The sequence below is a fragment of the Eurosta solidaginis genome, chromosome 2 (genome assembly GCF_040869045.1).
Source record: "Eurosta solidaginis isolate ZX-2024a chromosome 2, ASM4086904v1, whole genome shotgun sequence".
Classification (NCBI taxonomy): Eukaryota; Metazoa; Arthropoda; class Insecta; order Diptera; family Tephritidae; genus Eurosta; species Eurosta solidaginis.
This window is the reverse complement of record NC_090320.1, coordinates 12,839,192-12,867,189: the sequence shown is the minus strand read 5'-3', so window position 1 is coordinate 12,867,189 and position 27,998 is coordinate 12,839,192. Positions and strand designations below refer to the sequence as shown.

The 27,998-nt window shown below is 37.5% G+C and overlaps 4 protein-coding genes across 7 annotated transcripts; 1 reads left to right on the top strand and 3 right to left on the bottom strand.

Moving 5' to 3' along the window:
- Window positions 1-4: 4 nt before the first annotated feature.
- Window positions 5-8,207, bottom strand: Hs2st (Heparan sulfate 2-O-sulfotransferase). Its single transcript, XM_067764450.1, has 8 exons — window positions 7,809-8,207; window positions 7,523-7,749; window positions 7,369-7,414; window positions 7,081-7,120; window positions 6,884-7,022; window positions 5,108-5,205; window positions 4,893-5,015; window positions 5-4,829 (listed from the first exon to the last, which is right to left on the bottom strand). The coding sequence occupies exons 1-8, from the start codon at window positions 7,966-7,968 to the stop codon at window positions 4,586-4,588; spliced, it is 1,077 nt and encodes a 358-aa protein (XP_067620551.1). The 5' UTR covers window positions 7,969-8,207; the 3' UTR covers window positions 5-4,585.
- A 4,370-nt stretch (window positions 8,208-12,577) lies between these two features.
- LOC137241985 (uncharacterized) lies at window positions 12,578-14,438 on the top strand. Its single transcript, XM_067769355.1, has 2 exons — window positions 12,578-12,830; window positions 12,897-14,438. Exons 1-2 carry the CDS (start codon window positions 12,645-12,647, stop codon window positions 14,223-14,225), a joined length of 1,515 nt encoding a protein of 504 aa, XP_067625456.1. The 5' UTR covers window positions 12,578-12,644; the 3' UTR covers window positions 14,226-14,438.
- LOC137241986 (alpha-ketoglutarate-dependent dioxygenase alkB homolog 4) lies at window positions 14,419-15,572 on the bottom strand. Its single transcript, XM_067769357.1, has 2 exons — window positions 14,763-15,572; window positions 14,419-14,688 (listed from the first exon to the last, which is right to left on the bottom strand). Exons 1-2 carry the CDS (start codon window positions 15,488-15,490, stop codon window positions 14,475-14,477), a joined length of 942 nt encoding a protein of 313 aa, XP_067625458.1. The 5' UTR covers window positions 15,491-15,572; the 3' UTR covers window positions 14,419-14,474.
- A 711-nt stretch (window positions 15,573-16,283) lies between these two features.
- Window positions 16,284-23,536, bottom strand: LOC137239308 (uncharacterized). 4 transcript variants are annotated; one of them, XM_067764448.1, is made up of 10 exons: window positions 22,710-23,533; window positions 22,213-22,653; window positions 21,767-22,144; window positions 21,529-21,696; window positions 20,887-21,329; window positions 20,148-20,599; window positions 19,369-20,078; window positions 19,209-19,307; window positions 17,532-17,894; window positions 16,284-17,472 (listed from the first exon to the last, which is right to left on the bottom strand). In XM_067764448.1, exons 5-7 carry the CDS (start codon window positions 20,892-20,894, stop codon window positions 19,705-19,707), a joined length of 834 nt encoding a protein of 277 aa, XP_067620549.1. In that variant the 5' UTR covers window positions 20,895-21,329; window positions 21,529-21,696; window positions 21,767-22,144; window positions 22,213-22,653; window positions 22,710-23,533; the 3' UTR covers window positions 16,284-17,472; window positions 17,532-17,894; window positions 19,209-19,307; window positions 19,369-19,704. The 4 variants fall into 4 exon arrangements, with proteins under 4 accessions (XP_067620549.1, XP_067620547.1, XP_067620548.1 ...); XM_067764446.1 differs by lacking the exon at window positions 20,887-21,329 and having other exon boundaries at window positions 22,710-23,536; XM_067764447.1 differs by lacking the exon at window positions 20,887-21,329 and having other exon boundaries at window positions 17,539-17,894; window positions 22,710-23,536.
- Between the last annotated feature and the right edge of the window lie 4,462 nt (window positions 23,537-27,998).

Here is a 27,998-nt window from a genome sequence, read left to right as displayed (position 1 = left end):
TATTTCCAAGCACATTTGCAGCTAGCCCCTCATCAGCATGGCTTCAGAAAACTCCATAGCACTACCTCCGCGCTAAATGTCATTAGCACCCAGATAAATTGCGGTTTGAATCAATATCCCCACCATAGAACAGTACTCGTAGCGTTACACCTATCAAAAGCTTTTGATACGGTCAACCATGGCTCGTTACTGCAAGACCTGGAAGGGTCTACCCTTCCCCCATGTCTTAAAAGGTGGACCGAAAATTATCTGGGTGGTCGGCAGGCATCGGTGCAATTCAGAAACGAAACATCAAAACAAAGGAGAATTAAACAAGGGGTGCCACAGGGTGGTGTCCTATCCCCGCTTTTGTTTAATTTCTACATATCTAAGCTACCTTCACCACCGGAAGGAGTCACAAACAATTGTTTCCTACGCCGATGACTGCACAATAATGGCCACAGGCCCAGGTCCAAAGATCGATGAGCTATGCAATAAAATAAACGGCTATCTCCCTGATCTCTCCAGTTTTTTCGCCTCGCGAAACCTGGCATTGTCACCGACTAAATCTTCCGCGACCTTATTTACAACATGGACGCCCCAAATGTCGACCATATTGAACATCCACGTCGATGGCACTACGCTACCGACTGTCCTACACCCCAAAATCTTGGGTGTGACGTTTGATCAGGATCTACATTTTGGTGCGCACGCAACCGCAACTGTTCCAAGAATTCAGAGCCGTAATAAAATCCTCACCACTTGACGGCCACCGTGGTGTGATGGTAGCGTGCTCCGCCTATCACACCGTATGCCCTGGGTTCAACTCCCGGGCAAAGCAACATCAAAATTTTAGAAATAAGGTTTTTCAATTAGAAGAAAATTTTTCTAAGCGGGGTCGCCCCTCGGCAGTGTTTGGCAAGCGCTCCGGGTGTATTTCTGCCATGAAAAGCTCTCAGTGAAAACTCATCTGCCTTGCAGATGCCGTTCGGAGTCTGCATAAAACATGTAGGTCCCCTCCGGCCAATTTGTAGGGAAAATCAAGAGGAGCACGACGCAAATCGGAAGAGAAGCTCGGCCTTAGATCTCTTCGGAGGTTATCGCGCCTTACATTTATTTTTTTGTATTTAATAAAATCCTCAAATCCCTTGCTGGCAGTACCTGGGGAAAAGATAAAGAAACGCTCTTGACCACATACAAAGCAATTAGCCAGCCGATTACGTGCTACGCGTCACCCATATGGTCGCCAAGCCTAAAAACCACCCACCGGAAGAAACTACAGGCCTGCCAAAATACGGCTCTCAGAATCGCCACGGGCTGTCTCTTATGTCCCCAGAACACCATCTGCATAATGAGGCGAGAATACTCCCCATCAGGGAGAGAAATGAGATGCTGACCAAACAGTTTCTGTTGAATACCCAGAAACCTGGGCATCCCAACAGACATCTGATTGACGAACCAGCACCGCCTAGGGGCCTAAGGAGTCATCCCCGTAAGCATTTTGAGGAAATACGGCAACTGAGAATCCAGCCGTATGAAGCGGAAAAACACAAGCAGGTCCTTGGTGAACTCCATAGACAGGCGTCGGACCTTTATGTCGGGAATTGCCCGGTGAATCCAGTACTTGAAGAAAAATATCCAGAACTCGCAGAAGAGGAACGCATACTCCCCAGGGAAACGCGTGTCACTCTTGCTCAACTTCGTTCTGGATACTGTAACAGGTTAAACTCTTACCTATCCAGAATCAACCCCGACATACCAAATGTATGCCCTGCTTGCAATGTGTCCCCACATGACACCAACCATCTCTTTAATTGTAATGTGGAACCTACGCCTCTAACACCCCTTTCCTTATGGTCCACCCCTGTTGAAACGGCAAGTTTCCTTGGACTCCCGTTAGAGGATATTGATGACAATTTGTGATCGGTCGCGGCTATTAGGTGGGGCGAGCATTGCTACAACAACAACAACAACAGTGTCATTTTCGCTACAACAACAACAAAATAGCTTCAAAACCATTTCTGAAATTGATACAGAAACCAAAACTGTTTCGGCGAGCGTTCGATATCGAATTGAAGTATGGAATCAACGAGTGTCGACTATCGAATAACGCGATGTAAATTAAGTCTGCATGCATACATGTTTTGTTTTTTGTTACATTTCTTTGTTATGAATTAGCTTTTTATTTTAAATTAAATTCCATTTGTACGTGCAAATACTCTATGAACTAATAATTATTATATTTTATTTATACATGTACATTAGGGCGGGTAAAATTACACAGGCACATCCAGTTTCTGAATCTATGGGTCATGCTGAGTAATATTGTCCATGAGACCATAGGTCTGAAATGAATTTCGAGCCTCCCTAATTTTGTTAGAAAATTTTATATCCCATTCCGAATCCGAATTTGACATTTATTTTCATGTATTTTATTTGTAAGAGCCGCTATTGGGATTGGGATATAAAATTTTCTAACAAAATTAGGGAGGCTCGAAATTAATTTCAGACCTATGGTCCCATGGACAATATTACTCAGTATGACCCATAGATTCAGAAACTGGATGTGCACCTGAAGTTTTTTCCCTCATTTTTCCCCATACAATTTGATCCGCCCTAATGTACATATACTAAATTTTAATTTTTTTATATAAGTTATTATGTTTAATTCTTTATCTACACATTTTATATAACATACATATATAAACTATATAATTAATATAAATTTTCTTTTCTTACTTTATTGAATGTATTGTCAGTATAAAAACGTTTGAATGTCCTTCTTTGCATTCTTAATTTGGTTACACTTAATTTTTTGTTTGTTTTATTTTTCTACATAAAAAAATAAATATTTATAAGTACAGTATGTAATACAAAAGGTGTAAATATAAAAGAAAATAAGGGCGGCAGAAATGTAGTAAAGTAGTATACAATTAAACTAGCTTCTTTTAGTTTACAAATACAAATTCATTATTGTTTAGAACATTGTATACAGAAAATGTATATCTTAGTAAAAAATTATGATATGCTATGAAAAATTTTGCTATAATTTCTAGATGTAGTATATAGTATACATGTATGAGTGTATGTATGTATTACATATATTTGTTTGCATTTACATATTTGCTAATTATTATTTAGAGTAAGGAGATATTTTTTCGTTGCGCAAAAAATAAACAAAAATAGTTTTTGAGTTACAAAAATTTTATTTTTGTACAAGCTGCAATTAAACGTTTTGCGCGTAGTATGTTACTACAAAGTAAATTTTCGAAGTATTTTATAACAATTATCAATAAGCCTTATTAACTATTAAGTACATTTTGGTTATAAATGAAACAAGTAGGTATATAATTTTTTAAAAATAAGCAAATTATAATTTTAAAGTTTCTCTATTTACACAAAGTTTCACGTAGGGGTAATTCCACAACAATATCGATTTTAATGAATTTTGCTCTTTCATATATCAAAGTTTTGCCAAAAAAAAAAAGATTTCACGGCATTATTTTAAAGATGTATGTAAAGTTCAAACCTGTTATTTAACAACTTTTGTGCTTCAAACTTTTTGAATATACCAGTAAATGTATATTCATTTTGAGGTTTGAAAGGTTACCTGGAGACGTTAATAAAATTTAAAGAACGGATTTTTCAATCCTCAGTAATTAAAAGAACCAAAAGTAATGCCTCTATAAGTTCGCCATGAAAAAAATGTTTTTAAAATATATACATAAATTCTGAAACCATTTTAAAAATTTTATGAAATAAAAAAATAATAATAACAAAAATTGGGGTTTTAAATTTTTAAACGTTTTCAAAATTTTAGCATAATAAGAATGGTCAAAGTTTACAAAAAAAAAATTGCACTTATATGATTTCGAAACTGGCAAACTTTGGCTTATTTTGTTTTGAAGCCCTAACTTGACAAACTAAATGATTATTCAAAATGTTTACAAATACAATTCAAAAGTTGATATATTATAAAAAATCTATATAGGATTTTTATAAAAGCTGATTTGAAGAATAAAACCAGTTTTTATTATCTGTCTATGCAAGTGGAAGATCGCACGGCAGGGCACATTATAGCTAAGAAAACACTTTCGTCAGTTTTGAAAGTGTCGTCTTGACCGGAAAGGATATAGAGCATTTTCGGTACTTATACCTAAGTATCGTTGAAACGTCATATCTACGCTTTACAATTTTTTATTTACGATTTATATCAGTATTCGCTGCCAAAAATCCGATTCAAGAGGAGTTTGTTTTTTATTACTTTCAGCAGAAATAGCATAGCATACGAAAAAAATTTGAAGATATGCATTTTTTGAAATAAAATACCAAACTTAAAGGTTTGTTCGAAGAAGATCATTCTTCAACAACGGTCTTCCAATGGCCTCCTCGATACCTCTATTAAAAAAAAATCGCTTAAAAGACGTGTTTATAAAATATGTAAAAAATAATAACAAAATTGCATATATATAGACTAAATACGAATAACATATTAATCCTGCACACGTTCACCATCGCTGTCTTCCAACTCATGCTTGTGTGTTGCATTTTTTCGCATCTTATTTGCTGACTTTGCAAAAGTAGCATAACGGCGCTTTATTTGCTATCATTTTGGCCTGATCTTTTCATACATAAACTTTTGCAAATGTTTATTATCTGGCACAGTCAATTTACGTTTGTTATATTCAAATTGTGTCAGTGCAAATTCATACAATTCATTTTCCATTTGCCAAATTTTAGATTTATGTATCGCCTGTATTGTATCATCATTTGGTGCTATCTTCCATGAGGTTTGGCGCAAATGTGATTTATTGGAATGTTGATAGTGTTCGCGAAAACCGTGGAATATACTGAAAATTCAAATTATGTTATTGTATGTTTGTTGTTGATAATATAAAAAAAAATGTATTTACCGTGGCAGCGAACGTTCAAGCAAATCAACAAAATCTTCCATTTGCTCGGTGACACCAACCAAAAAGTATTCATTAACCAAATTATGCTTCGCTTGATTCAATGCCCACGTGCTACCGGGTTCCCTGCGTAAATTTGAGAAGAAACAAATTAAGTTATTGCATAGGAGTAAATTAAAAAATGCATTCGTTTCTTATACACATTTTTTTTTGCATACCAGCACTCAGCAGCATGCCCGCAAAAGAATGGTATTTGCAACCACATATTCTTTGGATCACAGTCTGGCTGTTTGGATAACACGCATTCATCGAAAGTCTGGAAATCAAAACAAATAAAAAAAAGTCAGTTACACTTCCAGGATAACACGACCTGATCTCTATCATTATTTTGGACACAGTGTTTAACTTTGGGTTATTGGCAAAAATTCGTTTCAAGTTTTTTTTTTAAATTGGGGGTTGCAGTGTTCTTGTGGCCGTGCAGACCAGTTCATGCAAACGTAACAACGCTTACACCGCAGTCAACTATAAAGAGCTTAAATCAATATCCAACATCCCAAACAACCTGTTCCTGATTTTCTTAATTTTTTGACTAAGTCACAGCAATTCTTGTTTAGTTCTACTTTGAACCAGTTAAATTATCTGAACATTTCTTTTTCACTATATAGGTTAGGTTAGGTTCAAGTGGCTGCCGTCCACATCGGAGCGGCACACTTAGGCCTTTATATGCCCATTGTGAAACCACACGGATTTGTTCCCACTCTGCTAATCAAACCACTTCTTTGAGTTTGTGAAGCTAACTAAGCGTCGTATATTGACCTCAGCTATATCAGTCAGATCTCCCAGAAACATCTTGCCCATAAAACGTTGCCTTCTTCTACCGAGCGCTGGACATTCACAGAGTAGATGCCTAACAGTTTCTGGCTCCTCTTCGTTGCCGCAGCTTCTACAATAATCATTAAATGGAGCGCCAATCCTTTCCGTATGCTGTACAATACAAACATGACCAGTGAGAACACCTACAACTAAGGAAAGATCCCTCTTACGGAGGGTGAGAAGCTCTCGCGATCCCTTCTCATTCCATTCCGGCCATGTGAGTTTTGCCTTGTGGCATCTATCATGATACTTTTGCCTGGCTCCCGCTTCCATCAGTAGAGTCTCCTTTATCTTGAGCTTGCAGGTGGAGAGCGGTCACTACAAGATAATTATTATTTATTTATTTATTAAAAAGTAGTCTACGGCTAATTCAATTAATTTCTATACAATTATTATTTCTTATTAAGTTTAACAGCCAGCTGTATATAAAATTTAAGGTTAATTATAACTAAAATAAATAGATAGAATAGAATGCGTTTATAACCATTTCAACTATCGTAAGAGTGCGGGTTCGACTCCCACTCCCGGGAGAAAAGGCTTTGAAGAGATTTACAAGGTATAATCGAAACAGCTGTCGTCTTGTCCGTCCTGATGTCACGTTGTTTGAATTTTTCCCAAATTATTAAATAAATTATAAAATTAAAAAATTGCTTCAAATAAATGTTTTCATACATTTAAAAAAAGCAATACGGGCAATCCCCGATTATTAAATCATAAATTAAATAGATTTATTAAATATTATTTTATATCATATTAATCATCAGCCATTGCATTAGCATCTAACCAATCCAACTGTTCTTACATTTTTTATTTCATCTGGGACGGCATTATACATTGCTAATCCACTATTAAATACTGATTTTAAGCCCTTAGTTGTACGTACAGGCTCCAAGCTCCAAGTGAAATTTTCGGCACTTTTATAAGAGGATTTTTCAAGCGAGCGATATTTGTAAATCTGCTTTGAGCAACCGATTTTAATCGAGATGGAACTTTAACAACTTCTGGACTAAGACTGTCTTTGGAATTTCCTCGATATTATAGTGATTAGTATCCTAGCCTATCATTTTTTCGTTCGATATAAGCGTGAGTTATGTCGAAAATATAAAGCTGCTCATACTTACCATTTTATTGCCAGCCTTTTTGCGTACTAAATTCGGACGATAATTATCACCATAACGTAGAAAATAGTAGTAAGAAACTAGCCTATCCAATGGCCTACGAACTATATTGATATAGATTGGTTTGTGGGCAATTTGGTACCTGAAATAAAAGCACATTAGTTAAAGAAATCTTGCGATGCATAGTTCATAATAATTACTTGGAAAAGTCCAAAAACGCCATGTGGCCATGATAAAGCGCTGTTAAAAAGTGAATATTTATTTGTTTATTTATTTGTTAGTCTACAAATTTTACAATTAATCAGACTAAATATGAATGAATGAATGAATGTAAATGCGGATTACAGTATAAAATTAACAAGCATGCATAGTGAGCAAAATTATATTATAAAATATGTATATACATATATTATTGAATCAGTTGTCGGGATGGACTGTGATACTGAGCAACGGAATTGATTATCAGACTATGTTATTAAATCATATACCTGGCTTCATTTCATGCCATCTCGTCACATTACGTACGAACGTGATCTGGAAGGGAAGATAAATTGAATACATGGTGCGCTTTTCACACTTTAGCAAAAAAAAAATGTCTCGTCCCTATTTTGCATAATTGTGTACGTCCCGCACATTACTCACCTGATTTGGCAACGATAATACATGCATATTTGCAGTTACATTTATATGCAAAACATGAAATTTGTTTCGTTTGCACAAGTCATAAGCAATGTTAACAAAGCTGGTGGAGCCTGTTTTAGGCACACGATTGTACAGTACCACTAATTGTTCTTCGTAGTCAAAGTTATCCATAGTAAACGTTCTACTATTTGTAGTTGCTGCTGCTATTCTGCCCAAAGGTTTTATGGCTGAAAAAAGTATAATTTGATTGCCTTTTACTTATGCTTTACTCTACACTCCCACTCACCGTTACTCCAAGTCTCTTCGATGCGCATTTCCGATGACCAAATCAACCAATAAGCGCCCAGCGCTACAAAGCATAGTGCAATGAATGCACACCAATGCAATGACTTCCAACCCAATAGCATTTTTTTCAAAATCTTATGCCAACACAATAGCCACTTCATTTTTCCTTTGTATCAACAGCTACAAACACTATGGGCTTGAATTAAAATAGTGCGCTGTGTTGCACTCATTTTTAAGGACTATCGCGACCACATGTCAAATTTGCACATATTTAAGTGTTTTCAGTTTGGTTGTATTATCCTTGCTCAATTTACACAATTTCTAATCAGGAAAAGCAGCTGGTATGCATTGAAAATTCGCAAGCACCCTTTACCTGTCAATGGAACGCTTTTAGCTGAACAGCTGTTCAAAGAAATGACAGCTGAAGCAAGTGCTGCCGGACTTAAGGGTTGTTACTCGTAAAAACAAAAAAATTAGTTGATGTGGTTAATAGTGTGATGAATATGGTGAATGCCGAAATGGATGTGGTGAAGGGCGAGGTGGATATGGTGAATGAGAATATGGACATGGTGAAAATATTATTGTTAGTTCCGATCCCGATACTTGATACTATTCAGTTCAGTGATGATAATCATGGGACATTTGTACTTTTTTTGGTACATTTCGCTTCCCGAAAGTACATTGGTACTACATTGACATATTTGGTACATTTTTGTAAAATACAGCACTACACTCAAGTCATTTGCAAAGCAGGGGGTCAATTCCCTAACTGTGAAAAGCTGAAAAATGTACACATTGAAAACTCATTTGCACACACAATTTACACTTTAAATTTTCATGCGATTCTGTAAATTATTATGCACATTGTTTTGCTGAATGAGAGCTGAATTTAAAAGTCTTATGTCAGTGAGAAAATATTCATCAAACGCCATGAAAACAAAAAAGTCATTCTGCAACAGTGCGAATGAGTTTAAAATGTCACAAAAGTGTACGCCGGCTGTCAAGAAAACTCACGAAGTTTTTATCAGTGAGTTTTTTTGTTCACAATTTTGCTTTACAGAATCAGAATTTCAAAGTTTACACAATTTCTTGTGTACACTTTAAAACTCACAGTTAACCAATAGGGCCCCAGTTCTGAATGTACAAAAAAATTTAAATTTTTCGAAGAAGTTGTTTTGTTGCCGAACCCAATTTGCCATTTGCAATTATGGATCATTTAAATATGCTTATGAAAAATAACATAACCGATTCTAAAATTGTGAACAAATTTTGCATCAATAGAATTAAAGCACAGAAAATAATAACTCAAATAACAGGGTCAGAAAATGATAAATCCATAATTGCATTTTGTCAGAAGAATTATTAGCTATCATCCGGTGGCAAAATCCTGAGCCAGATAAATAATTTGCATGTAAATGCAACAACAACGATTTGAGCCAGATAAATCCAGATAGAAGTCTGGTTCAATTTGTGAGCCAGATAATTTGTTAATTACTTCTTTTTAGGTTGGCAACGCGGCCTTTAATATACCTACTTTTTCAAAAATAGATGTCGCTGCTTAGCCTTTCGCCGTATGAGTTAAATGAAAAACAGCGGCGACATCTGCCTATAACATTTCACGTGCGCGAAAATTTCACGACATCTGCTTCTCAAGTCTCAATGATCCCGTGAGAATTGAGCGTGAGCCGGAGTTGTAAAACTCACTGAAAGACGGCAATTATTTATTCAATTATTTACTATATTAAAGTCAACACAGACACAAAGCGGTCGACTACTGGATACAAGATACATTACAAATAATAAGAAAAAACATAAGTGTAAAATCAAAATTAATATTGAAATAAAAATTGACATCTTATTAAAAAATCTTTAAAAAATATCATGCCAGACGTGAGAGTATTTCCTTACGGATATCAGGTACCGAATATTCAAAACTAATACAGTTATACAGTTCATTATAGCGCGAGCACCAATTGCAAGAGGGCTAAATTTGGCAAAATTACGCCGGAAAATTGGTAAATGAAGGAGAGCAGAGTGTTTCGAAGTTCTCGCGGGAACTGAAAAATTTAGTCTGCTCACAAGGTCAGTGGAGTCTCTCTCTCCGATAATCAGTTTTTAAAGCTCAGTTTCGCATTAAAAAGAACACCTAGGTCACATACTACAGATATACGCTCCAAGGGAGCACCATCTAGCGCATAGGACTTTAAAACTGGGTGGACTCTATGAAATGTCATTAGTTTACATTTGCAACAGTTCAAAACTAGTAGATTTACACCATAATTGAAATGAGTCTAAATCGGCCTGAAGTAGATCCAAACGATAAGAGTCGGAAGGCAAGTATGTATAGCATAGTTTTACATAAGTAATGGACCCAAATGGCTACCCTGAGTCACACCAAAGTTACTTCTATCAACTCAGAGAGACTGTTTTTGAACATAACTCGCTGAGTTCTATTTGCAAGATAGCTGCGAAGCCAAAGTAATAAATTCTTCGAAAAACCCAGTAAGTCAAGCTTATGAGTTAAAAGCTCTCTAATAATAGATGAAACGACTGATATGTATATAAAAAAATTTGGCAGTTTAGATTCGAATTTTTGATAAAAAGTGCATTGATAGATTTTCAGATTTGATACCTTTGACCGATAGTAGCACGTAAGGTATTTTTAATGCCATTATTAAATCTTTGAAAAACCATTCAATACCACTTGCAAAAATTTTTGGTTTCACTGCCGACAATTCCTCGGTTATGATGGGAGGCAAAAGCGGAGTACAAGCAAGGCTGAAGCAAGTTGTTCCAAATCTGCATGTAAATGGATGTGTTTGTCACATTTTAAATTTAGTTTCAATGGCCGCTGAGATTTATTTCCCAAAAAAATTGATAACTTTTTAAAAGACGTAAACTATTACTTTTGTAACAGCCCCCTTAGGAGGGCAGACTTTCAGAGTTTCCAAAAACATTTCGGTACAGAAATGCATGTTATACAAAAGTACGGCCCCACAAGGTAGCTTTCTAGACAAGCAGTCATAGATAGAATTCTTGAGCAATGGGATGCCCTCAAGTATTATTTTAATCTTTGCGTATTTGAAAATGAAAGCAGTAATCAAAATATTAATCTTATATCTGAATATTTTCAAAGTCCCATTTATAAAGTATATTTTACATTTCTTTCTTATATTTTAAATGAAATAAATAATGTGTATATAGAAATGCAGTCTGAAGATATTCGCATACACTTACTTATTGCCAAATTAAAAATTTTATAAAAAAATCTTATTTAGACTCCAGTCCTATTTGGATGTTAAATATTGATTGAGACGAAAATCACTTAACCCCATATGAAGTTTACTGCGATGTTAATGTGGATATTATTCTATCAAACCACCGTTTCGAAAAAGATGACGTACACATATTTAAGAGCTGTGCTAAATGATTTTATATACAATTTTGTAGTACTTTATTAAAGAAAGTAAATTTGAACGATAAAACTTTGTTATGGGTTGCAAAGCTTTCACCAGAAAGTATTTTAAGCGATGAAACAAACAGTATTGTGCCTTTATTCATGGACTTGTTTCCGAAATCTGCATTTGATAAAATAGAGAAAATTAATTATGAATTTAGAGCTTTAGCAGATCAAAACCAAATTTGACAAGGGATGATGGAAAATCGTTCCAATATATATCAAAAATTAAAGGCGCATAATCATATTCAAAATAAAATAGGTTTTAAATTTAGTTGCAGCTTTTTGACATAATTTTCTATGAGCTATCTGTCATAAAACTTACTTCATTGGCGCTTAACCGTCTAAACGGTTATGGCCGTCCAACAAGGTGCGCCAGTCGCTCCTTCGCTCCGCCAACCGGCGCCAATTGGTCACACCAAGGGAGTTTAAATCGTTTTCCACCTGGTCCTTCCAACGGAGTGGGGTCCGCCCTCTACCTCTGCTTCCATAGGCGGGTTCCCATAGAAACACTTTCTTGGCCGGAATAGCTCGTACAGCTCATCATTAAATCTTCTTCGGTACTCGCCATCGCCAATGCGTAGAGGTCCATAAATTTTCGAAGAACTTTTCTCTCGAACACTCCCAAAGCCACTTCATCTGCTGTTGTCATGGTCCATGATTCTGCCCCATATAGCAGGACGGGTACGATAAGTGACTTGTACAGTATGATTTTCGTTCGCCGAGAGAGGACTTTACTTTTCAATTGCCTACCTAGTCCAAAGTAGCATTTATTGGCAAGATTGATTCTTCGCTGTATTTCAGTGCTGATGTTGTTGCTAGTGTTGATGCTGGTTCCCAAATTAACAAAGTCTTTTACTATTTCGAAATTATGGCTGCCTACAGTAGCGTGGTGGGTAGGTTTAAACCCCTTTTTTATTTCGACTATGAATATGCGCCAAAGACTTTATGACATCAACTAACAATAGTTGTCATAATATAGATACCAAAAAAAAACATTTTTGTCAACTGAGGAATGTTTTTATATATGTACATAATTGTACGCTTCAATCGATAAACTTCTTTTATTATTTTTACTGGAAAAGTATTTCTTCATAAATTATATATCCCTGTTATACTACCTTTAATTTGTATTAGAAAGTTTCCTGACTAAAAACAGTTTTTGGATAAAGAAGCATAGTATAGGTCTAGTTTGGTTCAAATTCACCTCCGAAGACTTTTGGTACATTTCTGAATGATTTGGTACGTTTATTTTTCCTCGTTCGGTACAAAATGTAAAAATCCATTTATCATCCCTGATTCAGTTATTACGTTAGTACAAAATTTGCAACGCTAAGAAGAGCTGTCAAGTTTTCACATTAAAAATTGTAAAATAAATAAATGGGAGTTGAATTAAACACTGGTAATCTGCGTTATTTATGCCGTATATGTTTGGGCGAAGGAGACTACAATCTATGGGAGCACAAGGTGTCGTGGAACAACAGTGCATTTGTAAGTGGAGCTGGAGATGAAGATTCGCAAGAGCTTACTGTACACGAAGTGCTTCAAATGTACAATGATTGTGAGGTAAGTTTCTATTAGTCCTTACTACCATACTTTATTAATAAATAATTTCTCAACTGATTTGTGAAGCACTCAATACTAGAATTGGAGAACGAGCTACAGCTAATATGTAAAGTTTGCTTGGACGAGTTGCAGCCACACTTTCAGTACTATAAGCGCTTGCAAGCTGCCAACAAACAAATGAAGCAACTTTATGAGCAAGCACTAGAGAAGGAACAGGATAAAGCAACAACAATGAAAGAACAACCAACGATTATTGAGCATATTGTATATGGAAATAACTGCACAGAATATTTAGATTTTGTAGCGGAAAATCCCAAACCTGAACAACAAATCACGGCTCTGCTACAAGAAGAAAAACATCAAATTACGGCTGAACCTATAGAGCAAGTTTTATATGCCGATAATGTTAACAAAGATCAATTGAGCACGCAAATAGGAACTAAATTTGCACAAAAGCGTAAATATGCAAAAAATCCGAAATTCATACTCACAGGTGGTGTAACACAATTACTCGCACATGCTAATAAAAGCATTGCAAATTATTCAACTATATTGAATGATGAAAGAGAATTGTCGGAAACGAATTTTCCTTGCAGCCCACAAAAACGTAAGCGCACGGATGATGTGGAAGGGGATGTGCAGCTGCTGCTAGTAAATGAACAAATTATGGAAGACTTTTACCGCGAAGATGATGCGGCAAGTGATGATGTAGTCGCTGAAGAAAGTGCAACAACACTGTGTGCAAGTAGATATGAGCAGCAAGAAGATTGCGAAATTGTACAAGAATTCTTACAAGACTGTCCTCCAAATGAAATATTAACTATTGGGGATGAATACGCTGTCACAGCTGAATCAGACTTTACAGATGAACTTCCGAAAGTTAAAAATATTGAAGAAAGTCAACAATACAATAAAGGAACACGAAAACGGCATGAAACAATTCGAGGGCAAACAGGAAATACAATGGAGCGCCAAGTCGTTAATGGCGAAGAAAATGCTGTACTGCCATACTCAACTCTTAAAACAGATAGTTCTGGTCGGTCTTTGTATATATGTAAATATTGTCCACAAGCTTTTACAGCATCATGTTTCCTTATAACGCATGCACGTAGTGCGCATGTATGTAAGTATTGTAGCAAAGGATTTGTAAAAACACCAGATTTATTTGCTCACATCAAAGAGGCGCATAATGAGCACAAATGCGGTATTTGTGACAAAGAGTTTAGTTCGAATAGTAATTTGCGTGCGCATATGAAACGATTGCATATATTCAAATCCTCTGCTGAATCGACATATTCAACAACAACAAAATCGGAAAGACGTGGAGCAGTAAGAGACCGAGATGTTTATATTGATGAAAGCAACGAAATGATGCCGGCGGAATATCTCGACTAAAAAATGACTTTGTAACAAAAGGATTTTAGAAACGCAACAAGTTAATTTCAACACACAGGAGCTCAATACAGCTGTCATAAATTTTTTTGAATACGTTGGTCATAATTCGGCCAGATTTAACAGTTTTGTAACTGGCATTTTCATCTGAAATTTAATAGATAATACTGTTTTACGACATTAAAATAAAAATCTTTACATTTGTGAACATATAAATTTTATTTTTGTACTTATTTTAATACCAAATAATTTTTAAATCGCTTTAATCGCTATAACTTTACTATCTTCCCAAAATTTATGTGCATTTTGAGTTACCTCCTTGCCTTTCAAAATTTCCTCGCCATCTATGTACATAGGCGTGAATTCACGATATGCTATACAAACACGGCGTGTTTTAATATCCTCACGCAGAACAGCATGCTCGAATTGGTAACGCGCAGGTCCATACATTACCATTAAGGAAAGACTGAAAAGTTGCAAAAAAGGAAAGAATTTAGTAGAAGAAATATGATTTCCATATACTAAAGTTTCTTTATTTACTTCGGCATTGCTACCCGTATAACTTTCCCTTTAAAAGTATCAATTTCCTTTTCATCGGCCAATGGTAACATTAATCGTTGCTCATAGTGCGCTACCAAATCCAAATTGTACTTGCTGTGCATTGCTCTCGCATCGAAAGCTGTCAATGTAAGTACTGCATCGCCAAGACAATTTACAGTCACTACGCGTTCACCCCATATCCAACAATCATCTACATGCGGATCAATCGATGCACCCTTTGCTGGCTCATACTCCAGTGAGCATTGTTCAATAGTTTGAAACTCGCTCAGCAATGGCTCCTTCCGCAAGCGTTCCTGCACAAATCGCGTACTTGCTGGAAATCCATTAAAGATTCCATTTTTCAATTTTCGCTGACGAAAATTTGTTTTTGGTCCAAAATTTTGTTTACGTCGCCCACTTTGTGATGCTGCCCATGGCATTGCGTCCAATTTCTGCATCAACAATTCACCTTCATTTGCACTCAGAAAATTCTCTTTCACATACATACCAGGCAGTAGTAGACCATCGTTTTTTTTGTGCGCTGGATGTTGAGCGCGTACCTGCCAAGGATCCCAACCTTTAAAAATGCGTTCGCACAGGGGACAAAACGAAAACGCTTCAAGCTGTTTCATTTGTTGCAGGAGTGAAGGCTTCTCAATATTAAAGTCTTGCTCACATTGAAGGCATGTGCGTACGCCTTTGCAGCCACACGGACGTATGGTGTTCATTGGGGTTTTCTTTGTAATTAACTGCAAATAATAAAGGGGAAACAATCGTGAAATAGTCTGATAACAAATGTTAATAAGAACAGCTGATTGTTGAACCCCATTAGGCTCGTTCGACTACACACCGTTCTATCAGTCCGGCTCGAACCGGTATAATAAAGGTTAGCTCGTATCGTCAGCTGATTTTTTTCATTGCGCTGGCGGAGGGATTGTCAAAAGGAGATGGCAAACGCAAACTCCCGTGGTGATAAATTTTTTATTAAAAAATCTTTATTTGGATTTATTAGTAAATCCATCTAATTTAGCGCATTATTCTCCTCCAACACATAAGATTTGTGTTAGCGTTAAAATGCGGGTTGCGGGTTGTAAGTTTTACTTACGCGAGGATTATAGCCGATTATAAAAAACACTTTCACTTCCCTGCAAAAACCCTCCACGTCATTTTACTAGTCATTTTACGGTCATTGTGACTTTCTGCAGCGGTTATATTCATAGTCACGTTTGCATGGGCGTGATGAACTTTTGTGACCAAATTTTCCGTTTCGTTCCTATTAATGTGATCGTGCATTCCGCTCCCACTTATAGGATGTGAGCATAGCACTGTGCTGCTCACACACGTCACAATGCTCGTCAATTGGCGGTAATTTTTCCGTCATTTCACTCTACATTTTCGAGCCATTTGACAATCAATTTTACTGCGGTTTTACCATTTATATAACCGCCATATAACGTGAATTTTACCTGCAGATTTACTTTACCTGGAGCAGCCATATGAATAAAATATGAACCAAAAAAATTTAATTTTCAATATTTATTATTTTCAATATTATTATATATGTACATGAAATTGGAACTTATATTAATCCAGTTCATATAAAACAGAAGAACTTTAATAATAAATAAACTCGCTTAATTGGTTTTTGTTTTCCAATCTCTTCTAAGCGAGCAAAAAAATAATATTAAGCTTTAGACAAAACTCCAATTATTTGAATAATCTACAACTTAAAGCTTAGTAGAAATTCAGATCAAGAATATTCAAAGGTGTCGTGGATCCGATTGCTGTCGTAATTGATGAACTTAAAAATGTACGATTAGTAATTGAGTCAGACTTATTATTGTTCTAAATCTAATCATTCAAGCAATAATTCTGCAACCCATAGCAGGAGTATTGATTGGTTTCAAATCTAATTCCAACAACAATCGTACCACGACATACCTTATTATATATGCACATGAAATTGTAACTTAAATTAATACAGTTCATATAAAGAAAAGTAAGTACTTTAATAATAACATAAACTCTCTTAATTGGTTTTTGTTTTCCAATTGAAATCTTTTCTAAGCGAGCAGAAAATAATTTTAAGCTTTAGAAAAAACTCCAATTATTTGAATAATCTACAACTGAAAGCTTAGTAGAAATTCAGATTAGGTTTACTCTTTTTTCAGATCAAGAATATTCAAAGGTGTCGTAGAATCCGATTGCTGTCGTAATTGATGAATTTAAAAATGTACGACTTGTAATTAAGTTAGACTTATTATTGTTCTAAATCTAATTATTCAAGCAATAATTCTACAACCCTTAGCAGGAGTATTGATTGGTTTCAAATCTAATTACGACAGCAATCGTATCACATCCCTTATTATATATGTACGTGATATTGCAACTTAAATTAATACTGTTGATATAAAGAAAAGTAATTACTTTAATAATAAAAAAACTCTCTTAATTGGTTTTTGTTTTCCAATTGAAATCTTTTCCTGTGCAAGCACATCGCTAACCTGTGTTGGCAAAAGATATGATTATACTGTCTTCGATAGATAGTCGGACGAGCCGTTACTCGGCGAAGTAGAGATGACCGTTGTGTCGGTGGCAGCTGTTACAACAGCAGTTTCTAACTTTACACCATCCGTACAGTGTGATGAATGCTTCACTGCCTTTTCCAATTGCTTGGCGCCAGCAATTTTTGCTGTTTGTAAAGCTTTAGCTGTAATGCAAATATATAGATGGGTTAAAGTGGTTTTCGTATTTTATTCAACAACTCACCCTATACCATCATCACAGCCTCCTCATCGATTTTGAATATGTGTACTGTTTCAGTATTCAGACCCAGTTCGTTTGATGCAATATTTTCGATTTGATGAATATGTATACTATCCGTTAGGCAGACAATTAGGTGCGTTCGATTCATTCATATACTGTGGGTATTTGAGCCGTAGACGCAATTGATATATTGTAACATTTGTAAACAGTTGGGTTTCTCTGCTGTCACCATCACCACTAGAGAGCTATTGAAGAAACGCTCGACCAAGATATGTTGCGATTTACACGCATAGATTTTTTCCACCTTGTCAGTTATTGATGGGGAAAATGCGAAAGCCATATTTACCATCCAATACGGAAATGGAACTGTGGAGGAAGAAACATTTTATAAAATTTAATAAAATCAATAAATGATAGTTGTGTTAAAATGGGGTAAAGTATCGTATGTTAAAGTATAGCGAAGTTTGAATAGGTCTCATTCTTCATTCTTAGAAACATATACGAAGGTACCTCGTAAGATATTAAAAATCCTCAACGCTTTTTTGCAATAACTTAAAAAAACTCATATTCATCAAATTTCTGTTTTACTTCTACATATCAATAGCTACCTTTACCACCAGAAGGAGTCACTATTGCTTCTACACCTATGCTATTGTTTCCTACACCGATGAGCTTTGTAATAAAATAAACAGCTATCTCCCCAATCTCTCCAGTTTTGTCGCCTCGCGAAACCTGATATTGTAACCAACCAAATCATCGGTGATCTTATTTAAAACATGGCCGCGCCAAATGTCGACCATATGACATTACCCTACCGACTGTCTTACACCTTAAAATTTTGGGTGTGACTTTCATCAGGATCAGCAAGTTTCCTTGGACTCCCGTTAGAGGATATTGATGATAATTTCTGATCGGTCGCACCTATTGGATGGGGCGAAGCACTGCTACAATAACAACGTGTGAAAGATGGTTGCATCATTCGTTTGTTGCTCCCTGTTGCTTTGCGTATATATTTTTTTCTCAATTTTAAACAAATTCGCAACAATAACTAAACTTTTAATTTGTTAACAAAAATAGAAATGCGCAACAAAATTTCAATTAGCAAATCAGCTGACTTCGAAGATTCGAAATTCCTATTCCCCAATTATTGTTCTCTCTAGGAGAAAAGAATTGGAGGAATTTTTCTGCGGTGCTATTAAGGCAATGACCTTTGACCTCGAGTAATTTTTTTTTAGCTCGAATAGGATAGATGGGGACTTTTAATTTTAATATTTTTATGGTAAACTAGAGGTCCTCACTAAAATTTGGCTTTGTAGTAATTTTTGTTATTTTAATTGTCTAAATTAGCCGTTCTAATATTAAAATCGCCACTCTCAATACAAATCAAAAAACAAGTATGAAAAAGTTGTTAACGTTACAGTGCTTATGGATTCATTTTAAGAGTGCATTAAAAGAAAAAAGTTTTGTTAAGCACATTTTTAAAATAAAAATAATATTCCAATCAGCAGGCGATATGGATATAAGTTTAGTCATTTAGTTGTCCCATTTTTACTGAGCTTTTGTTTTTGTGCCTTTCGTTTTACGGATATGTTTAGATATAAGTTTTTTTATTAACTTTTAAAATAAATCCATTTTTAACTGCCGGTCGTTCAAACTCTGAACCCTATTGTATATTCTTACGATTTCAAGGAGAATGATTTCCCACACTCTGAGCACGAGTATGGTCGCTCGCCGGTATGCATACGTATATGGCGCTTTGCTTGGATGAAGTTGTAAAATCTGTGAATTAACGATCAGTAAAATGAATATCATTTACAATCACAGTCTTATAAACCTTTACCCTTGTTGCAGAAATTGCACGTATATTTTCGTTTGGGTTTTGGCGGCTGCTGAATTTTAGTGGCAAAATTTTGCTTTAATTTAGCCTCCTCCTCCTTTAAGGCTGTCATATTTCGCACCCGCGTTTCTGTATCTTCGTTTTTGTGCGTAGTTAAATGCGTACGTAACTCCGTAAAGTGAGGAAAAGTTGATGGGCAAAACTCAAATCTATGAATATTTTTGCCCAGATGTGTACGTAAATGCGACAGCACTGGATCGCTTACAGCAAAGGTGCATTCGCAGTATTCGCATTTGTATGGTTTTCCACCGGTATGAGTACGTATATGACGGCGTAGATTTAGAGCGTAGGTAAGCTTTTTTTTTTAAAGCTTGTTGTCGCTGAAGTTTCACTGCCTTTTTGAGCGCTTTGAAAGCTTATGTGTGATGATGCATCATCACCACCCAAAGAACTATTAGACTGATCTTCGTAATTTTCCTCTAGTATAGTAGATGGTCTGAGAAGTCTCACCATTTTCAAAGGTGAAGTTTGTAAAGTGGTATCGCCCACTATTGTGGAGTCCCACATTTTAGATGGCGCTTCAATATCTTCTAGTAGTGTTACATCAATACTTTTTAAAGGAGTTTCATTATCCAATTGATGCTGCTCCTGTACGCATAAGTCATGCAATAGACGTTGCAGTGATTGTGCTTCTTCATCTATTTCTTGTAGTTCTAAGATTATATTATTAAATTTATACCACGCAATCTTATCAACTTTCAATATGTTGTATATTCACTTACCTTGTTTACAAGGGATTTTAAAATAGTTTCCATCGGCGCTGCGCTTTTTAGCATCTTCTTTAACCATATCCTTGTTCTCGCTAAGTATGTACTTAAATAGTGTGCTGTCAGGATCGGATGCTGTTTTATCACACATTTTTTCCAAAGCCATAAAACTTTCATCAGACGTACGTTGCTGTTGGCATTCAAATACAGTTTCGTCACAAGATGCCTTAGTTGAAAAATTATAAGGAATCCTCTTTATAGTATTTGCATTGTTGGATTTATTTTCATCCTCCATTTCAAATAGTTTGTTCATTGCATTTCCGCTAATAGCAACGTTACTTTCGTGTTGATCCACATTCGCTACATGAGGAGCTTCGCGTGCTTCTAGCAAAGTTTGTAGATCCTCCTCTAAATCCAAGCTAAAGCGTTGGCAAGATACCGGCTCTTTAGCAGGCGTTGTAGCCTTTCTAAATGTGTTCGTGAATCGAGAAAAAAATGTTGAAGATATTGTTTGTATTAATTTTTAATAATAGGTATATATTACCATGCTAAAGTGATTTATCTTTTTAAAAGTAAAGTAATAAAGTTCTACAAGCTAGTAGCTACTTTTTAGTCAAAGATTTGGAAAAATTTCAAATTCTTATATAGTAAGCCAATTTACTCTACAGTATTTAAAACATCCAACTCCATGCTCACTCGAATGGCTCATCATAAACAAGCATACAATTTTAATGATATATTTATAAGCATTTACCGTTGCATGACAAGTAATTTCTTGACTTTTGCACGCCAAGCTTTATTTGCTTGAAATTTTTCCAATCCAGAGATTTGTATTCAGGAAAATTGAAAAAGAGCAACAAACATCCAAGTTATATTTTGTTGAACCACAGCAGACAAGGCGCGGTAATCTTCCAGTGTTTTCGTTACGAAATATCTTTTCCAGATAAGCTTATACCACTTGAGCACGCTACGTTGTGTTATTATTTTATCCAATGTTTCTTAATGGTTGCCCCATCATTTGAAATTGTGGCCTTACCACTGGAATCAGCAATATGCTTGTCCATATTACGTGAACCCAATGTAGTGCGTACAGCGTCCACAATTGAATGCGAGGTATTGATGTTGGATATGATGAATATTTTTTACATAAAAACTCATGTACCCAATACAAGTTCAGGCATACCGCCGATAACACACCTTTTAAATATAAATATATTTGGGAATATAAGAAACAATTTGGTGTGGACAATTGGTGCCAGTTAACCCTCTGAAAAAGCGACTGACGCGCCTTTTTGAACGGACATAACCGTTTAAACGGTTAAGCACCAATTAAGTAAGAAGGAAATAATTTGATTTATTCGAGTTTAAATACTTAAGTGGGATAGTTGAAACTTACATGATGTTTATCACCGCAATGCGCACAATTTGTATTAACATTTGGTCCAGTTGGTATACCGAATTTTACTTCCGCATTGCCTTTATTGAGATCTTGCTTTTTACAATACCCATAGGCTGTAGTGTATAGGTATCACAACCAGTGCATTGCAATATCATTCATTGTTTGCTGTGTTCATAATATAAAGATATGGTAAGTAATTGGATTGTGGTAAAAGGCCAAAATGCTGTATACCAACCTCATGCTATATTTACACTTCGCTTGACTACTATACATACGCACAAATACGCGTATATAAAAATTGGCAGAAATGCTCAAAAGTGGCTCAATATATTTTCCATAACGATTAGAGTGCGTTTCAATGCAATGCAATAGTATACGCAATCCCATCTCATGGCAGCATTTCATACGCAAAGGCACAGAACTATATTTGGCATTGCAGGCTTCAGGCGTATTGCCTGCCAGCACAGCCATATCATTCGCAGTTACAAGTAATGAAACCCCACTTGTCAGTGATTGTATAGCGCCATCCAGAAAGCGATTCGGACAACCATAAGGATCTAGGTTTATAACATCGAAACGCTTCTCATATGAAGTTGAAAGGTACATGAGAGTCCTATTGCGAATTTTATTATTGATTATTACAGTTAAATCACTAGCTATTGATTCGTATATCAAACCTACATTGCATCCCCTTCGCTTGGCACAATTAAATGTTCCACTCCATTGTGTCGCATATTTACGCTAATGGAATCTACTGCCACCTTAGATAGATCATTTGCAACAATTTCACGCACGCCTGCTACTTCTTTTGCATAACTTATGCTACGTAAACCTGTTGCAGCAAGCACTTCCAATATTCGCAGTCCATCGTCGTATTTTACACCACCAGCCGTGTATGGTTTCTTGTCATTAGCATTGATTGCTTTCCTTTGTATTTTGTGGATTTTTATGCGCCGCCGCTTCCCGGTCTCTTATCAACCGCTTTGAGTATACATTAAGTACTGAAATACTTAAATCACGATTAAATTCTTGTACTGGATTGAGGAATACGGCCCCGCCGCCAATAATTTCTGTAGTGCTTTCTTTGATCACACGTTCGGGTGCTTTGTCGTTCGTAGCGATCTGTTAATTCATAAAATTTAGGGCGATTTTGTTAATAACACGAAACATATATTTACCTTATTTTCAGATATTTCCTCAACTTCCATTTTGGCTTTAAACTGCTGTGCATCCAAGTTTTTGTTATCAGCTGTTCGGTGGTGGCATACGCTGGCTGCTGCTTTCGTTGAACAGTGAATCGTGGAAACTGTTTCAACAGAGGAAATATTTAAGCATTACAGATGCACAACACTGTTTTTTTATAAATCAACGATGATAGCCAGCCTTGGGAGGTTGTTGCTGCTGCTATCGTGGCCTTGCATTGCTGTTGTGGTATATACCTTGGTATAACTGGATGTGGCGTCATAGCCCCACCTGGTACAGTTGATGCGGACCACGAACAACAACCACCACGGCCTACACTGTTTGTGTTCACTTTGCTGCTGCAAACACACCTCCGTCACAATAATTAATGGAGACCATGGAGGGGTATCTCAACAAGAGAGGCTATTTTATTGCACACATAGCCGTTTTTTTACACCGAATTTTCTAATCTTTTTTTTTTCAATTTTGGATAATAGATCTTAATGGTAATAAGAATTTTTTTCTTGTATGTACATATGTGGAAATCAAAATTTACTATTCTGCATTAGAATTGCTCACGATTATTTATACTATGCAATTACATATTTCACTTTCTTTCTTTATAAACATGTACACATTGATATGAGTTTTTTTTGCTAAAACACACTTTAGTAGACCAAAAAATATTAAAGAATGCGTATATTAATTTCTGCAGAATGTAAATCACACAAATTGAAAAAATTTTCCACTTTTCTGCAGAATTAGAAATGGCGGATTTTTTGCACGCAAAAATGACGTATTTTGCTATCCCTATGAAAATAATAGGTGCGAGAGAGCACGATACATTGTGGGAAAGCAAAATTTGTCAGCATGCTATTTCATTTGCACAATTTTTCATTCCAAATCGTCACCCCTGTCAAAAATTCGTGTGGCTGTGTGCGTTTTTGGTCACACAATTTTTGCAGGGTTGTTTTTCTTTGTTTAATTACTTTTAAGATAAACGGAAGTAGCCATTGACAGCTGACAGTCAGTGCTGCCAATGCCAGTAATTGACGTTTGATATGATTGCATATAGAGATGCAAATTAGGCGCAAACATGCCGGCCGCCTTGAACGACCGTTCAAAATTAGAAAAAGGTACAAAGTATTTAAAGTTTACATCAATAAAATTCAAAGTGAAAAAATGTCTGTTTTTGTTGGTAATAATGATAGCTTCGCAATAGGTCTTAGCAGCTCTCCTTCGGATGTTCGTAGGTTGACAATTCGTACGCGATCATCTGAGCCGGTATAGCTGTCGAGAACTCGACCAAGTTTCCATTTAGTGGGTGGAGCGTTGTTGTCGTGTATAACCACGACATCATCTCGTTGTAGGTTTTGCGTTGGACGAACCCACTTCGATCGTCGCTGAAGATTCGCGAGATATTCGTCTCGCCATCGCTTTCAGAAGTGCTGCCTTATTGCAGTGATTGCTTGCCACCGCTGATGAAGGTTTCCCTTGAAAGGTTCTGTGTCAAGCTCAGGTAACCCCTTTATTGGTTCGCCGATCATAACGTGCCCAGGTGTTAGCACTTCGAAGTCTTGTATGTCAGAAGGTATCTAGCAGAGTGGTCGAGAATTGACGCATGCTTCCACCTCGGTTAGGACTGTTGAAAACTCTTCGTAAGACAGTAACGCGGAGTCTAGTACGCGTTTTAAATTATGCTTTATGCGCTTAATTCCAGCCTCCCAATATCCGCCCATGTTTGGAGCGCTTGAAGGGTTAAAATGCCAGGTGACTTGGGTGTTGGCGAAGTAAGATGCCAACTTGTCGTCGTTAACGCACCTTTCAAACGCGGCACGTAGCTCCCTTTCAGCACCGACAAAGTTCGTGCCATTGTCGGAGAACATATGCTGACAATGTCCTCTTCGGTTGGTGAAACGTTTGAAAGCTTGCAGACGTGAGGTCTCCGGCCAATTCTAGGTGCATGGCACCTGTGCTCATACATATAACTGAGCAAATGTACGCCTTTGTTGATTTCGCGCCTCTACCATGAGTAAATTTTACGTTATATGGGCCGGCAAAATCGACCGCATTTTGAAGGAAGCATCGCGTACTCGTAACGCGACTAGGTGGTAGGTCGGACATCTGCTGCTGAAGCGGTTTGCGGTTCAAGCGTTTGCATCGTACGCAATGGCGGTATGTACCCCGAACTAAATTGCGAATGCCAGGGATCCAAAATTTACGTTGTATAGCAGCTTGCATCATTTGCGGGCCAGCGTGTAACATACCGATGTGAGTTTCAGAGGCTATTACTTTAGCGAGCGGTGAATTTTTAGGCAAAATAATCGGATGTTTTATATCGTTCGTGCACGATGCGTTCTTAATTCGACATCCTACTCGTAAAATGCCTGTGTCGTCTAAAAACGGCTGATGACGAACGAGGCTACTACGTATCGGTATTAGCTTCCCTGACCTGCAAATAGACATTTCTTGTTGGAAAACGTTAGCTTGGGAATACCTTACCAAAGATAATTCGGCTTTGCGGATTTCAGAGGATGTTAACGGTCCGGACAGCCGTTCGTGTGCACTCGACTTCTGAGCAGATATGCGAGCGTTGTTTATGAAGCGAAGTATATGTGCGGTCACTCGTTTGAGTTTGTTGTAAGAGTGAAATTTCGTTAGTAAATCCCAATCTTCGTGCGTTTGCGTTACATGAGAACTAGCTTTGATTGATTTCAGTTCCAAATTCGTAGTATGTTTCGTTATGTGCTGCGTCCAAAAACGATCGGTTTCGGATAACCAGTGTGGCCCCTGCCACCATAAGCGGTAATCGAGGAGCTGTGCAGATGTGAGACCCCGAGAAGCGCAATCTGCAGGGTTATGCTCTGAGATGACGTGTTTCCAATGCGATGACGGCAAGACTTCTTGTAAATCGGCTACACGATTTGCAATGAACGTTGCCCAACGATTTGGATTTGATTGCAGCCATGCCAACGTTATCGTTGAGTCCGACCACGCGTACAGCTTTTCAAGTTTGTGACCAAAACTTTGTTCAATTAGGCGGACGAGTTTAGCGCGTAGATGAGCTGCGCAGAGTTCCAGACGAGGTAACGAAGTTGTTTTTAGCGGAGCTACTTTAGTTTTCGCAGCAATGAGCACGACGTTTATCTCGTCGTCCGATGACTGAGTACGGCAGTAGATAGCGGCTGCATAGGCAGCCTCTGATGCGTCAGTGAAAACATGGAACTCTGTGTCGGCGTTTGGACTAGTACCAAGCCAGCGATTTAGCTTCAGCGATGAAAGCATGGCCAGCTCTTTTCTATGCGTTAACCAATCTGTAGCTATCTCAGGCGGAACTAACTCATCCCAATCGACATTACAACGCCAAATTCTTTGCAACCAAATTTTTGGACGAATGGTGCATGGAGATATAAGGCCGAGAGGGTCGAAAATCTTGCTGGTATCGGAGAGAAATTCGCACTGGAGTGGCTCTATATTGAAGGCTTTCGCAAGAGAGTCGGTATCCGTGTGCCAAATACATCCCAGAGTTCGGATATCGCTTCCATCAGCCCAGAGATGGGACACCTGTGTAGACGCATGCGGCATCTGTTGTCTCAATGGCTTGCAATTTGTTGCCCAGTTCCGGAGCTCGAATCCACACTGAGATAAGACGTGTGAGATGTTACGTTGAAGCGCTGTCAGTTCATGGAAAGAGTCGGAGCCGGAGAGCAAGTCATCCATGTAAAAATCTGACGTAACGAGATTTGACAGCGAGATGAGAAGTGGATGCTACCCCATAGGTAACCCTTAATAGATGATAGTCGCGTGTTGGCTGCGATGAATGCTCACGCCACACAATGCGTTGATAGTCGACGTCCCGTTTATCGACGTAGACCTGTCGATACATTTTCTCGATGTCCGCAATTATACCATAGCGATGGGTGCGGAAGCGGACTAAAATCGTGAAGGGATCTTGTTGGAGCTGAGTGCCAACCATTATCGCGTCGTTTAACGAATGCCCTGACGACGTCTTCATTGACGCGTTGAATACGACCCTAAGCTTAGTAGTGGAACTTGTTTCTTTTACCACGGCGTGATGTGGCATATATATGCGGTTTGCGTTGTTGGAGTAGCTAGCTCCATATGACCCAAGTCAAGAAGCTCCTTCATAAATTTGCAGTACTCTTCGTGAAGGTCTTTGTTGGTGGCGAACCTGCTTTCCATTCGCAACAATGCCCGAACGGCTGCGTTACGCGACTCACCAATCAACGCCTCGGGTTTTAGCGGTAAACGTACAATAAATCGGCCGTCAATTGCGCGCTGTGTTGTATCGTCGAATAACTTCTCACAATATAACTCTTCGGGCGTGTAAAACTTTCTAGGTGGTAGCTCTTCCAGCTCCCAAAACTTAGCGAGGAAGTCAGTTAGTTGCGTATTACAATAATGCGTTGAGATTACCCGGGGTTTTATTTGTGAGGGAGTCACGTTCCCAAACAGCACCCACCCAAACACGGTGTTCTGTGCCATCGGAGTGCCATTTCCACCCTTTTTTAGGCCGTCGAGTAAAAACTTGTCCATTTCGTCCATGCCAATCAAGACATCTATCGGACCAGGTTTGAAATAGTTAGGATCAGCAAGCGGTAAGCCACTGACATGCGGCCACCGTGATTCGGACAAGGCGTTTGTTGGTAGGTCGTTAGTAATTTTAGATAAAATAAGCGTACTCACGTGAAATTTAGAGTTTAGTGACTTTGGCGCTATGGATAACTTGACCTCACCCTTTGTGCGACCTCCTTGTACGGATCCAATACCCGTGACGCAAGCTGATGACGTATTTCGTGGTAAACGAAGTCGTTGAACGCAGGGCTCCGTGATAAACGAAGCATGTGAGCCGTTGTCGAACAGTGCCCTGGCTGGCTGCCAGCGGCCGGAGTTATCTTGCAATTAAATGTCAGCAGTAGCTAGTAATACTACGCGTTCAGCATCGGCGTAGTGTGACGTTACGTTGTTTTGGACGGCATTTTGCATAGCAGGAGCTGCCTCGTTTGTATTGAGACCAGCATGAAGAAGCGTGTGGTGGCGGCGTTGGCATATGCGGCACGATTACGAGCTGCGGCAGTTAGCGAAAACATGTCCTTTACTAAGGCAGTTTAGACATGCACCATCTGATTTGATTGTGGATAGCTTTGCTGTCGCGTCGAGTTGGTTGAATTTTTCGCAAGTGTAGATTCGATACTCACCTCTGCAGTATGTACACGATGTGGTTTTAGCGGTTTTTGATGATGGATGATTTTTTGGTACTAATT

Excerpts from the sequence above, each read along its gene's own strand:
- Hs2st (XM_067764450.1), bottom strand. The coding sequence starts at position 7,968 with ATGAAGTGGCTATTGTGTTGGCATAAGATTTTGAAAAAAATGCTATTG. Across the intron at positions 7,750-7,808 it reads CGAAGAGACTTGGAGTAACG|CCATAAAACCTTTGGGCAGA; the intron begins GTGAGTGGGAGT and ends TACTTTTTTCAG. Across the intron at positions 5,016-5,107 it reads GGGCATGCTGCTGAGTGCTG|GGAACCCGGTAGCACGTGGG; the intron begins GTATGCAAAAAA and ends AAATTTACGCAG.
- LOC137241985 (XM_067769355.1), top strand. The coding sequence starts at position 12,645 with ATGGGAGTTGAATTAAACACTGGTAATCTGCGTTATTTATGCCGTATA. Across the intron at positions 12,831-12,896 it reads AAATGTACAATGATTGTGAG|CACTCAATACTAGAATTGGA; the intron begins GTAAGTTTCTAT and ends TGATTTGTGAAG.
- LOC137241986 (XM_067769357.1), bottom strand. The coding sequence starts at position 15,490 with ATGAACACCATACGTCCGTGTGGCTGCAAAGGCGTACGCACATGCCTT. Across the intron at positions 14,689-14,762 it reads ATACGGGTAGCAATGCCGAA|TCTTTCCTTAATGGTAATGT; the intron begins GTAAATAAAGAA and ends GCAACTTTTCAG.
- LOC137239308 (XM_067764446.1), bottom strand. The coding sequence starts at position 21,569 with ATGTTAATACAAATTGTGCGCATTGCGGTGATAAACATCAT. Across the intron at positions 20,600-21,528 it reads ATTGCGGTGATAAACATCAT|AAAGGCTACAACGCCTGCTA; the intron begins GTAAGTTTCAAC and ends GAACACATTTAG. Across the intron at positions 20,079-20,147 it reads TAAAATCCCTTGTAAACAAG|AACTACAAGAAATAGATGAA; the intron begins GTAAGTGAATAT and ends ATATAATCTTAG.